Source organism: Aulonocara stuartgranti (assembly GCF_965226115.1).
Source record: "Aulonocara stuartgranti genome assembly, chromosome: 9".
Lineage (NCBI taxonomy): Eukaryota > Metazoa > Chordata > Actinopteri > Cichliformes > Cichlidae > Aulonocara > Aulonocara stuartgranti.
Genome location: NC_138960.1, coordinates 14,381,402 through 14,394,049, shown reverse-complemented (window position 1 = coordinate 14,394,049; position 12,648 = coordinate 14,381,402). Strand labels below are relative to the sequence as shown.

At 42.8% G+C, this 12,648-nt stretch overlaps 1 protein-coding gene across 4 annotated transcripts in view; it reads right to left on the bottom strand.

Annotated features, from left to right (window-relative positions):
* LOC309714060 (uncharacterized protein) overlaps positions 1-12,648 on the bottom strand; it is a 94,336-nt gene that overhangs the window by 46,594 nt on the left and 35,094 nt on the right. For 2 of the 4 annotated variants that reach the window (XM_082546159.1, XM_082546161.1), the window contains 2 exons: positions 2,651-2,756; positions 220-1,068 (listed from right to left, as the gene is read on the bottom strand). In XM_082546159.1, coding sequence (XP_082402285.1) covers positions 220-1,068; positions 2,651-2,668 — 867 coding nt within the window. In that variant the 5' untranslated portion in view covers positions 2,669-2,756. Of the gene's footprint in view, positions 1-219; positions 1,069-2,650; positions 2,757-7,010; positions 7,191-12,648 lie in introns of those variants that run through there. The other 2 variants (XM_082546157.1, XM_082546160.1) reach the window with 2 other exon arrangements.

Sequence of the window (12,648 nt, the reverse complement as noted above, 5' to 3'; positions counted from 1 at the left end):
TTTCAGTTAACACACTCAGTTTACTGGGCTGCAATAACTACAATACTACCACCATAATACTACAGTAATACTAAAATCATAACTGACATGAAAATCTGAATAATCACTCAGAGCTGCTTTTCCATGCAGTAGAATTGCTAACATGCTAACACAGTTTAATGAGCAGAGTTGTTCCAAACAGTCAGGCTAAAATGACAAGATAACAATATAAATACATACCTCACAGTAACTGCACTTGTAGAGTCTCTTTCTGGTGTGGATCTGTTGGTGTCCTCTCAGGTAACGTGGAGCTTTAAAAGTCTTCTCACACAGGTCACATTTATAAGGTCGTCCCTCAGTGTGGGTAAACATGTGTTGCTTTAACTGTGCGTCTGTTGTAAACTCTTTGCCACACTGTTCACAGCAGTACACATCATGTCTGGTGTGAATGCGTAGGTGTGTATTTCGGCTCCCTCTCCGGCTGAAAGTTTTTCCACAGATGTCACAGCTGTATGCCTTAATTCCAGAGTGGGTAACTAGATGCCTCTGTAAGCTGATACTTTGAGTAAAAGCTCTGCCACACTGATCACAGCTGTACGCTTTAACTCCACTGTGGATGAGTTGGTGGTTTTTTAGAGCAACCTTCCAGGAAAAAGACTTTCCACACAAGTCACAGATGAACGGTCTCTCTCCAGTGTGAATGACCTGATGCTGTTTTAGTTTAGCCTTCACAGTAAACTCCATCCCACACTCGTCACAGCTGTATGCCTTAATTCCAGAGTGGCTAACTAGATGCCTCTGTAAGCTGCTACTTTGAGTAAAAGCTCTGCCACACTGATCACAGCTGTACGCTTTAACTCCACTGTGGATGAGTTGGTGGTTTTTTAGAGCAACCTTCCAGGAAAAAGACTTTCCACACAAGTCACAGTTGAACGGTCTCTCTCCAGTGTGGATGACCTGATGCTGTTTTAGATGACCCTTTAAAGTAAACTCCTTCCCACACTCGTCACAGGTGTGTTTTTTCTCTCTCTTTCTCGGTTGAGGTTTGTCGGCCTCCTGAGAGCGCTGACTTCTCGCTCCATGTTGGTCCTGCAGTGACAGAGATACAAACAGAGGCAGTGAGTGAAATGCAGTCGTGGAACAAACTCAACCTTCAAACTCCCTCCATTAACACTAGTTTTAAACCTGAAGGTGGAGTGTGGCACCAAACACCTTAAAGGTCTCTTATCCCCACCTGCCGGTAGTTCTAACACATTACATCCAACCTGCTGTTAAAAATAATTCATGACTGTTCAAACACTAAAATCATGCCCATCCCTCCTGATTGTACACACACACACACACACACACACACACACTTACTTTTTCTAGATTTATACATAACCATTCAGTGATAATAAATCCTATGTTTGTCTTATTAGCTGCTGACAAAATGATTGAACAATACTTCAGATGAGACATTACTAGTGCATTAATGACATCTTTCATAATTGAAGAAGTGATACAGAAAGAGCATTTCATAGCCATAGCTATGCCTTGTCCCATTTTCTTAAAAACAATCGATGTGCTGAGACCATGAAAGGTGGTGATTTATGGTAACGCCGAGTAGTTTCATCTGGGTGACGTGTTCTAACACTGGCTATGGAAAGACTCAGTTGTGGGCTGTTGACTAATCTGCTTCTAATTAACATAGATTTGGATTTAAATACATTTAAAATCATGTTGTTTTTACTTATCCAGTCCAACACATTCAGCAAATTTTGTTGTGACACGCTGATCAATTCAGAATTGTCACTGGCTGAATAAAACAAGGTAGAATCATTGGCATACCCAAGATTAACCCAAGACATGTTGCAGCTCGTCAGTGAAAACTGAATAGAGAAGTGGAGCGAGGCAGCTGCCTTGGGGTAAACCGCAGTTCATAACTGAGAAATAACCATTACAATAAACCTTCTGCTATCTTCTGTCCAAATAACTATTCATCCAGCACAAAGCAGCTGGTGAAAATCCATAACATTTTAGTTTATCAATCAAAAGATCATCATTTATCAAATCAAATGCAAGAAAAATGTCTGATTGTAACCTAAGGGTTGTTTTTACATTAAGGAAAACGCACCAAACATCAAACCAATTTAAGCCTAAACAGTAACACATGAAAGTAGAGCAGGGCGATATGACCAAAAATATTTATCACGATATACATTTGAAAATTTGTGATAACAATATAACTGACGATGTAATTGACGCGAGACAAAATACTTTACAACTCCACAACTTTATTAGTGCAAAACACCCATCAATATATTTTCACTTAAACAAGCAGCTGTTTTTTTATGTGCATTTAAGTTATATAAAAATTTAACAGTGCAAATGCAAATTGCTTGCTGACAGTTTAACCAAAAGGATTTTCCAGAGGAAATTGGCCGACATTTGCTCGAAGGCATTTGTATTTGCACTGTTAAATTTTTATATAAACTTTAATGCACATAAAAAACAGCTGCTTGTTTAAGTGAAAATACATTGATGGGGTTTTTTTGCACTGATAAAGTCGTGGAGTTGTAAAGTATTTTGTCTAGTGTCAATTTTATCGTCAGCTATATTGTTATCGCAAATTTTCAAATGTATAACGTGATAAATATTTTTGGTCATATCGCCCTGCTCTGTCTGTCACCTTCTGTGTTGAGCTCATTGTTTCCTCTGTAGTGGCTGAGCTGAGTCCAAGTAGCTGAAAATGTTCCTCTGCTGCTCCGTCAGACTCTTCTCCTCCTGCTGATCAGCTGGGACACAAAACAGATCTTTGTTAGGCTCCACACTGCACTGAAGAGTCAAAGTGTCTCATATGTTCAACAAATTTTTGCTTCCCGAGGTGTGCAAACAGACACAAAAGGTTTGAGCACGGATACCAAATTTAGCAGTATGGCAGACCAGTAGCAGGAGAGACTGAGGCCTGTTATTAGAATCAAATGCCCAGTGGGCCGACACACCGATTTGCAGCGTTAAGACAAAGACAGCTGTGTTTTATCCTGGAATACATTTATTTTACATTTTCTTGAAATGTTTTTCATTATAGCACTTTTACCTCCAACTAGGGGTGAAACGATACACAAAATTCACAGTTCAGTTCTGTTCGATACTTTGGTGTCACGGTTCGATATTTTTTTGATACAAAAAAAAAATGTTCATGCCTTTTTAATTAGTCATTTATTAACATTATAAATATATATTTTAACTCAAAAGTACAGTTTTTAAATTTAATGTTGATGAAACAACAAAAATAAATAAATAAATCTGATTGAAGAATCACTCATCTTTGGAAAAGAGAGTTTATTACAGAGAAATGGCTCTTTCCAAAATAAAAGCTATTCTATACGCTTCTTCTGGGCTATACTCTCAGCAGCATATTAAACATATCAGGTCCCCATAAGGAGAATCATGTGCTAACGGCTGCCTAAATGACTCGGGTGAAGTTTGTAGCATGCGTGCTTGTTGTTTTTGTCTGCTTCCACTTGTCTTTGCACTAGGATGATGTCGGCATAAATGTGGAGTCATATTCGTTGTGTTCCCACTAGTGCTGTCAGCGTTAAACTCGTTAAAATGACGTTAACGCCATAACGCTGCAAATCTCCCTTAACGAGTTACCATGGATCGCCCCGTGTGTGGGGCTGGACGGCATCAACACGTTAACGAGCTAACTGCGATAACGCACTAGTTCCCACCAATTGAGCATTGCGTGGCACATTCGACATACTGTTTTACTTTTGTCCATGACGCGCTTACCATCAGGGTCATGCTTCACATGAACATCACGATAGTTTCAAACGCCAGATCTGAATGAAGGTGGGGGAGGTTCAATTTCGGGTAGCGTTGAGGCAGTTGCCATATTGCAACGAGCTTGGCTTCTGTCTTGCTAGCTTGCGCTGGGCTCAGTGGATCTGCACTTGACAGTGCAGCCTAGGCGGGGTAGTCGAACACAGATCTACTGAGCGCTCAACACAGACAGCATCGTTAAAAGAAAAGTTGATAAAACAAATAAAAGATTTTGTATTGTTCGATACATATGCATACCAAACCGAAAGCACTTTATCGAACGTATTTGTTTGTTTTGTTTTTTTAAAAACACAATCCCTTCACCTCTTCTACATTCTTATGTTTCTCCCAGAGCAGATCTGAGGGGCAGCCCCTCAGTCATACACATATACTTTTAATCTCACCCTTAAGGGGTGGTCCCCAGGAGTTTCACAGCATGGTTTAGAACAGTGGTTCTCAAACTGTGGTACACATACCACTAGTAGTACTTAGTCTCTCTCTGGTGGTACACGGAAAACCTCAATTTTTTTTTAAAGACTAAACAATATGTAATTGTGGAGGTATGCAAAGATGACACAAGCGTTCCCGGGGCTCTTCTGGGAGAGAGGGTGGACCAGAAAACGTCTCCCTGAGCATGAGTCCTCTCTAAAGAGCAGCATTTCCTTATTGCCGGTGGTTGCGGCCGCTCCTGCAAGTGAGTAGTAACCCTTTGCAGCCAGCAACAGTGAATTGGTAAAGCCAGCTGTCGGAGGAAGACTTGAGTGAAGAGGAATCCGCCTTCATCTGTCTCTAGCAAGGACAGTGTGCTCTACATGAGCTCAAGAGCAATACCGTCACCCAGGCCCAAGAGAGAGGAGTTTCTCGGTCCGAGGGAGTAGCGCCGTAGACGTGGACAAAATTGTTGGTACCCTTCAGTCAATGAAAGAAGAACTGACCAGGGTGTCACCGCAGTTTGTCACACTGCGCACGCGCAAACACAAATGTCAGCGAAAAAGACGGCGCAGCACAGCGTGTGATCTGGACACAAGCGATGGGGGCACAACTTGTAGAACTTTGGAAAGCTCATTCGAGCCTTTTTGATGTGGCCTCACAAAATTATCACGACCACAACAACCGTGAAAATAGTTGGATCTACACTGCTGCTCAATCACAGCTGCCTGATCAATGTTTTTCAAGACTTCACGCCCCAAGGACCTCAACAGCTACAGGCCGGTGGCTCTGACATCCCACCTGATGAAGACCCTGGAGCGGTTGGTCCTGGCTCAGCTTCGGCGCCTAATAAGCTCATCACTGGACCCACTTCAGTTTGCCTACCAGCCTGGCATTGGAGCGGATGATGCCGTCATTCACCTCCTACATCGTTCCCTCGCTCACCTGGAGACCGCTGGAAGCACTGTGAGAATCATGTTCTTTGATTTCTCCAGTGCCTTCAACACTATTCTTCCCTCGGTTCTGAAGGACAAGCTGGAGAACTCTGGAGTGGACCATCACCTCACTACCTGGATTTTGGACTACCTCACCGACCGACCACAGTATGTGAGGACTCAGGGCTGTGTGTCGGACAGGGTCGTCTGCAGTACGGGGGCCCCACAGGGAACGGTTCTGGCTCCGTTCCTCTTCACCATCTACACTGCAGACTTCTCCCACAATTCCACCCAGTGCTTCCTGCAGAAGTTCTCTGATGACTCTGCAATAGTCGGCCTCATCACTGATGGGGACGACAAGGAGTACAGAGGTCTGACTCAAGACTTTGTGGACTGGTGCCAGCTGAACTACCTCCAGATCAACGCCAGTAAAACCAAGGAGCTGGTGGTAGACTTCCGCAGGCACAAGCATTCTCCACTGCAACCACTGAACATCCAGGGTATGGACATTGAGGCTGTGGACAGCTACAGGTACCTTGGTGTTCATCTGAACAACAGACTGGACTGGACTCATAACTCAGACGCCCTCTACAGGAAAGGGCAGAGCAGGCTGTACCTGCTGCGGAGACTCAGGTCGTTTGGGGTGGAGGGCCCACTCCTGAAGACCTTCTATGACTCTGTGGTGGCTTCTGCTATCTTTTATGGTGTGGTCTGCTGGGGCGGCAGCATCTCTGCTGGGGACAGGAAGAGACTGAACAGGGTGATCCGAAGGGCCAGCTCTGTCCTAGGATGCCCTCTGGACCCAGTGGAGGTGGTGAGTGACAGGAGAACGGCGGCTAAGCTGTCATCCCTGTTGGACAACGTCTCCCACCCCATGCAGCAGACTGTGACAGCACTGAGCAGCTCCTTCAGTGGGAGACTGCGGCACCCACGGTGTGGGACGGAGAGATTTCGCAGGTCTTTCCTCCCCACTGCTGTCAGACTCCACAACAAAGACTTTAACTGAACAAACACACACATCCACACATGTGCAATAACACTAAGTGCAATAATCTTTTCTGGCATCGTTGTATTTTTACTCAGTTGTATATAGCATTCGTATTCTATTTTTATCTTATTGTATATTTTTATTCTATTTTATTCTACTGTATATAGTATATTATTTTATTCTATTCTGTACAGCTGTGTACTGTATTTATTCTTATTGTATTCTAATTTTTGCGTCATAACTTTTGCACTGTCCACTTCCTGCTGTGACAAAACAAATTTCCCACGTGTGGGACTAATAAAGGTTATCTTATCTTATCTTATTAGCAATTTAGCAAAGTTGATGGTGGTGGTGGTGTGTCTGTGTGAGTGAAAGACAGAGAGGGGGAGCGAGCGACAGGATTTCTGTTATAACCTTCATTTTATGGACGCACAGTGTGAGCACTCAGGTCGCATCAGAGCATCGGGCCGTATAGTGTGAGACCCTGCACCGTGACCTATGAACTTCTAACCCCTGCGAGTCAACGTACAGTTTGAGTAGGAGCTGAATCGCGCGACTGAAAAAAATCGCAGTGTCTGCCCAGCATTACCCCACGTATACTACGCGATGCACGACGAAGGCCAAAATCGGGCCGATCGCCAAAACGGTCGCACGACTCAAAAATCGGCTCAAAATGGGCCAAAAATCGCACAGTGTAAGCCCAGCGTAAGCCCAGCATTACACACACCCAGCTGTGGTTTCCTGTTTTGCTACACTCTGGAGAGCCTCGCCTTTAACGGTCTTCTCTCACAGAGAGCAACAGAAAGCGTCCTTCAGAAAACTTCGATAAACTCAAGATTGACTGAACAGTTCAAAGTTACCTTGACACTTACCTTTAGATGTGAGAGGTAGTGATGTGTCGAAGCTTCGAAGCGTGTCGAGTACTCTCGGGGGAATTTTTGTGAAGCGCGTATCGAGGCTCGCTTTGATTACGTATGCAGTGACGTTCGAGGCCTCGTGGGCAGTCCGTACCACGTGACTGATTCAGGAACTGGCTCGCCGGTTCGCGCCAGATTCGAAATAAAATGGGCAGCAAAACACAGCTGATTCCCTCATCACGCTGTGTTGTGGAATTGGATTACCTACGTGCTACACAGTCACTTGAGCATTTCTTCTTCGATGGAACCAGCAAGGAAGAGATTTTTTTCTCTTCTAATAAAGTATGCACACAGTAATAAATATCACAACTGATAAGTACCATAATATAAATAAACAACACTACAGATCCTATAATGTCTTTTAGTTTATTAAAAAGTGGAGCGCCACACAGTTTGTGTCATTATCCAGATGTACATAAGCATGATTACACAGTTACTAGGGGTGGGTTTTGATTATCGATTAAAATCGATTCTAGCTTGGATAACGTGATATTGATTCATTAAAATCCTGAATCGATTCTAGCTTGGATAACGTGATATTGATTCATTAAAATCCTGAATCGATTTTTAATATAAATTTTTTTGCCCCAAACGCCAGAATCTCAGGTTAAACTTCACTAAATTTCAACAACCACCAAACAGCTAAAACAGTAAATGACAGCAGATACACGTAGGCTATTATGCACAAAGACGTAAACACAAAGCGCGGACCCGCCGACACATCAGAATCAGTGAGATGTGGCCTTTCTCACCCGACGGCACGGACACGGTTAGGGCCGAAATCCGACAGCTCGCTGGTTCTGATCTGTCGGCGGGCCTTGTGTTTTACGCCCTTTTTGCGCTGATTCTGAAGCTGTAGGTTTTACCTCTCCAAACAATATTGACTGAACCAGCAGCAAAAGAAGATCCAAACTACGCTTCACATAAACATAGCCATGAATTCCCTCTGACTTTTGCTATTTTGCTTCCACCACGATAAAATCACACTTCATGCACAGCTCGTGGTCTCTCTCTGTACTCCAAGAACAGTTTCCCGTCTAAAAATCTGTTTTCTGCATTATTCGCTTGCTTGTTATGCACAAGTCTACCGTTGTTTACAGCGCTGTCGGTCGCTGTTTTTTTCCCTTTTACTTACTTCCAAAAAGAAAACCTAATTTCTGCTGTTCAGTAGGCTACTGAACAAATTTAAACTTTTTAAAATTATGCAAAATGCAAAACGCTTAGCCGTGTCTCTAAACCTCTGTAACTTTTCTCTGCTTCACTTCAGCAGCATCAGGTAATGTTCATATGTTGATTAATGGTTTTCTTTCGTTTTTGATCTACTGCAGAATATTTTTATAAAATCGTTTTTCTGTTTTAGCCTCAGCTACTTTGATACAAAGGCATCTACTGTGATGCTTACACCTTTGATAAAGTCTTGCAAATCTCATCTTTCTTTTTATAGCTATAAAATTATGGAAATGTACTGATCTGTGATCTGAATTATAACATTTCTGACTGTCTGAGGAAAAATTTACCCAGATTGGATCGAATCGTGGATCGAATCGATTCTAGAAATCAGTGACGATACCCAGCTCTAACAGTTACACAATCATACCAAAACTCTGTCCTGATAGGTTCCACTTTCTCTTTTGTATCAGACATACTGAGACAATATTCGGGATAAATAATCATGAAAACAATTTATTTATTCAGTTTAGCGGTTTACACGTCACATCATTATAATCACAGAGCTTGTTTCACTTGAATCGTCCACTTGATGGCGAAGTAGAGCAAATGAATCATCACAATGCTTCGAACCATGAGTCGACCAGTTGGATGAAAGCTTCAGTTCATCACGAGGCTTTATCTCACCATCACATCATCCATCTGTGCTTGGTGCCAAGGCTGAGATAAACGAGGAGTTATCTCATAAAGAGGAACAAACAGTACTCCAAGTACAGACAAAGCCCAGCAGAAACCTTGAGGAGGAGCTCCATTTGCCCCCACCCGGGAAGAGCCTCAGAAAGGAGAGACATATGAGGCAAGAAGAGGCAAGAGGAGGGGTCCCTATTTGCCTCCAACTCTCTCAACAACACCAACGACCAGGACCAGGATCTTCCCCAGTCCCCCAAACCCCTGACAGGCCATCACCCCCATCACCCTCCTCCCCCTCCCTTTCTCCCTCCTCCCCACACCTGAAATTCACTGAAGAGATGATGGAGCGGGTCAATGCTGGGCTCAGATCTACCCCCCGGCCCAATCCCTCCTTGTCCCCCATATACCCCCCACCAAAGCAGCCAAAGGTTCGCCACTCAACAGAGCAATCGAAGTCACATTGCCCAGCCTCGCCCCCCTTAGTTCCTCCTTACCACCTTCATGCTTTGTCTCCGCAGTCTGATGTGTGATGTGTGGAGGGTCCGAGCTGCGAGGATTATGGCAGTGGTGACTTTTCCCAGGAGAAGCTGGGACCCTGTTTAATAAAAGGTTTTAAAATCTCTGTACTTTTAGGTGACAGAAGGAGACATGTGGTCTGGTCAAAACACAGAGAGCTGCACTCTAAAAGATCTTTAAATATAGTAAACATCTGGGACTCTCCTCAGCTCTTACTGGAACAGTGGCGCGGCTGCCCCTCTGTTGGTCTTCCATGGTCTCTTGTGTTCTGGGGGCCTCTGGATGTCTGGAGTTTTGATCTCCTCCTACCCGCTTCACACCCTGGAGGACGGGGCTGTGGCCCCCCCACACTCCCTAGCAGATCATTACATGGAGAAACCTTTGGAATGCAAGCATGCTGATCCACACAGGTATGCACACATGGGTATTCACAGACGCGGACTAAGGCTTTCTTGGCTGCTGCCTCAAAGCACACTGTGCGCTGTCTATCTTGCGTGCTGCACAATATCGTTTATTATTTAGTAACTATTGATATCTATGACTAGCTAGTTTATTGTGATGGTGCTTTGTTTTCTCTATTATTATGTTGCTCTTTGTTGTTTGCTGTCTCCTCTGTTTGTCTTTTTTTTTTTTTTTTTTTTTCTCCATACAGGTGACCCAGGAGTTTTTTTTTGTTTTTTTGTTGTTGTTTTTTTCTTTTTTTTCTCTCTTCCCCCCCCTTCTCACCGTCTCTTCTCCCCTTTGGTTTTCTTTCTTTCTCTCCCCCTCTTTCTCTCATTCATTCCCCCTGTCCTATTTATTAAAAAAAAAAAAAAAATGACAAAGGATGAACTGAAGCTCTGCCATCACGTAATGTCGCATACTGCTGTTTCTGATGTCATTTAAAAAAAAATTAAAAAAAAAAAAAATAAATAAATAAATAAATATAGTAAACATACCTTGTGTGCCACAGACTGCTCCCAAACACGAGGGGACAAGTAATGCCTCTAAAACACTTAAGTTGGCTTTATTAAACGTTAGATCTTTAGCTGGGAAAACATTTTTAATTAATGATTTAATCACTGAGCACAGCCTTGATTTTATGTTTTTAACTGAAACTTGGTTGGACCAAAGTAACAGTGGAGCTGTTCTCATCGAGACGACCCCTCCTAACTACAGTTTTATCAGTGAGGTCAGGGCGAGCAGGAGAGGAGGAGGGGTCGCTGTCTTATTTAATGAATCATTTCAATGTAAGCAGCTGTCTCCTGGAAGTTTTCAGTCTTTTGAATATGTGGCTTTACAGCTGAAGGCCCCATCCAAAGTTGTGTTTCTTAATGTTTACAGGCCTCCCAAATACTGCACAGACTTTTTTAATGACCTCAGTGAACTGCTGTCTGTGATCTGTGTTGATTTCGACTGTGTAATTATTGTTGGGGATTTTAACATCCATGTGGACAACCCTCAGGACAAAGGGACTAAAGACCTGAGTAACACTCTGGGCAACTTTGGGCTGACTCAGCATGTAACAGAGGCCACACATAATAGAGGACACACTCTTGACCTACTGATCTCCAAGAGCCTGAGCATTTCAAAGGTTACTGTGTCTGATGTGGGCCTATCTGATCATTACTGTGTTTTCTTTGAAAGTAAAATCTCAGCCCACACAAATATATCAACAGCAGTGATCACAAAACGGTGTATAACTGAAGACAGTAGTGAGATCTTTAACCAGGTCTTCCCATTAACACCTGACCTGTCCAAAGGTTCAGTCAATGAGCTCGTCAATAGCTTTAATGCAAAACTGTTAAATGTAATGGATACTATTACCCCCATTAAGGTGAAGGTTATCTCTGGAAGGAAAAAGTCTCCATGGAGAAACTCCACACTAGTGAAAAATGAAAAAAGAGAGTGTAGGAAAGCTGAGCGCAGATGGAGAAAAACAAACCTCCAGGTTCACTATGACATCTATAAAGAGAAACTTCACAATCATAATTTACAACTGAGGAGTGCAAGAAGGTCCTACTTCTCTGACATCATCACTAAAAACAGCCATAATGCTCGGGTCTTATTTTCTACAGTTGACAGGCTAACAAACCCTCCTGTGCCAGTAGCAGCTGAACTTCATTCAACCATGGCCTGCAATGACTTTGCCAAATTCTTCACAGACAAAATCCAAAAGATTAGACAAGCAGTTGGTACATCAACAGCAGATCCAGGATATGTACTGTGTCCACCGAAAAACTGTTTAAACACCATCAAACAGTTTCACCCGATTAACAGCAAAGACCTGGAGGACATCTTAGGTCAACTGAACTCCTCCTCTTGCTGTTTAGATGTCCTGCCAACAAGTTTTTTCAAAAAGGTCTCAAAGACTTTAGAGTCAGACCTGTTACAGATCGTCAACTTTTCCTTAATGTCAGGTGTGTTTCCAGAACCACTAAAAACTGCTGTAATCAAACCTATACTGAAAAAGGAAAATCTTGACAAGACACAAATGAAAAACTACAGGCTGATCTCAAATCTCCCATTTTTAAGTAAGATCATTGAAAAAGCAGTTTCTCAACAGCTCAGTTACTTCTTAAAACAGAATAATTGCTACGATGCCTTCCAGTCAGGTTTTAGACAGAACCACAGCACTGAAACCGCTCTGACAAAAGTGTTTAATGACATATGTCTGAACACAGACAGTGGAAAAATGTCAGTCTTAGTTTTACTGGATCTCAGTGCAGCATTTGATACAGTTGACCACAACATATTACTCAAACGACTGGAGAACTGGGCAGGTCTTTCAGGAACTGTACTAAACTGGTTCAAAACATACTTAGAAAACAGGAAATACTTTGTATCAATAGGTAACTTCAAATCTGAGCAGACTAGTATCACATGTGGAGTTCCCCAAGGTTCCATCTTGGGACCCCCTCTGTTTAACATTTACATGCTCCCACTGGCACAGATTATAAAGAACAACAAAATAAACTATCATAGCTATGCAGATGACACACAAATATATATCACAATGTCACCAGGAGACCGAGGCCCTGTACAGGCTCTTGGTAAATGCATTGAGGAAATTAATGACTGGTTGTGCCACAATTTTCTCCAACTAAACAAAAAAAAAATGAAGTAATAGTCTTTGGCGCCAAAGAAAAACGATTACAGGTCACCAGAGAACTTCAATCTATACATCTAAAAACCACAAACCAGGCGAGAAATTTGGGTGTAGTGATGGATGCAGACCTAA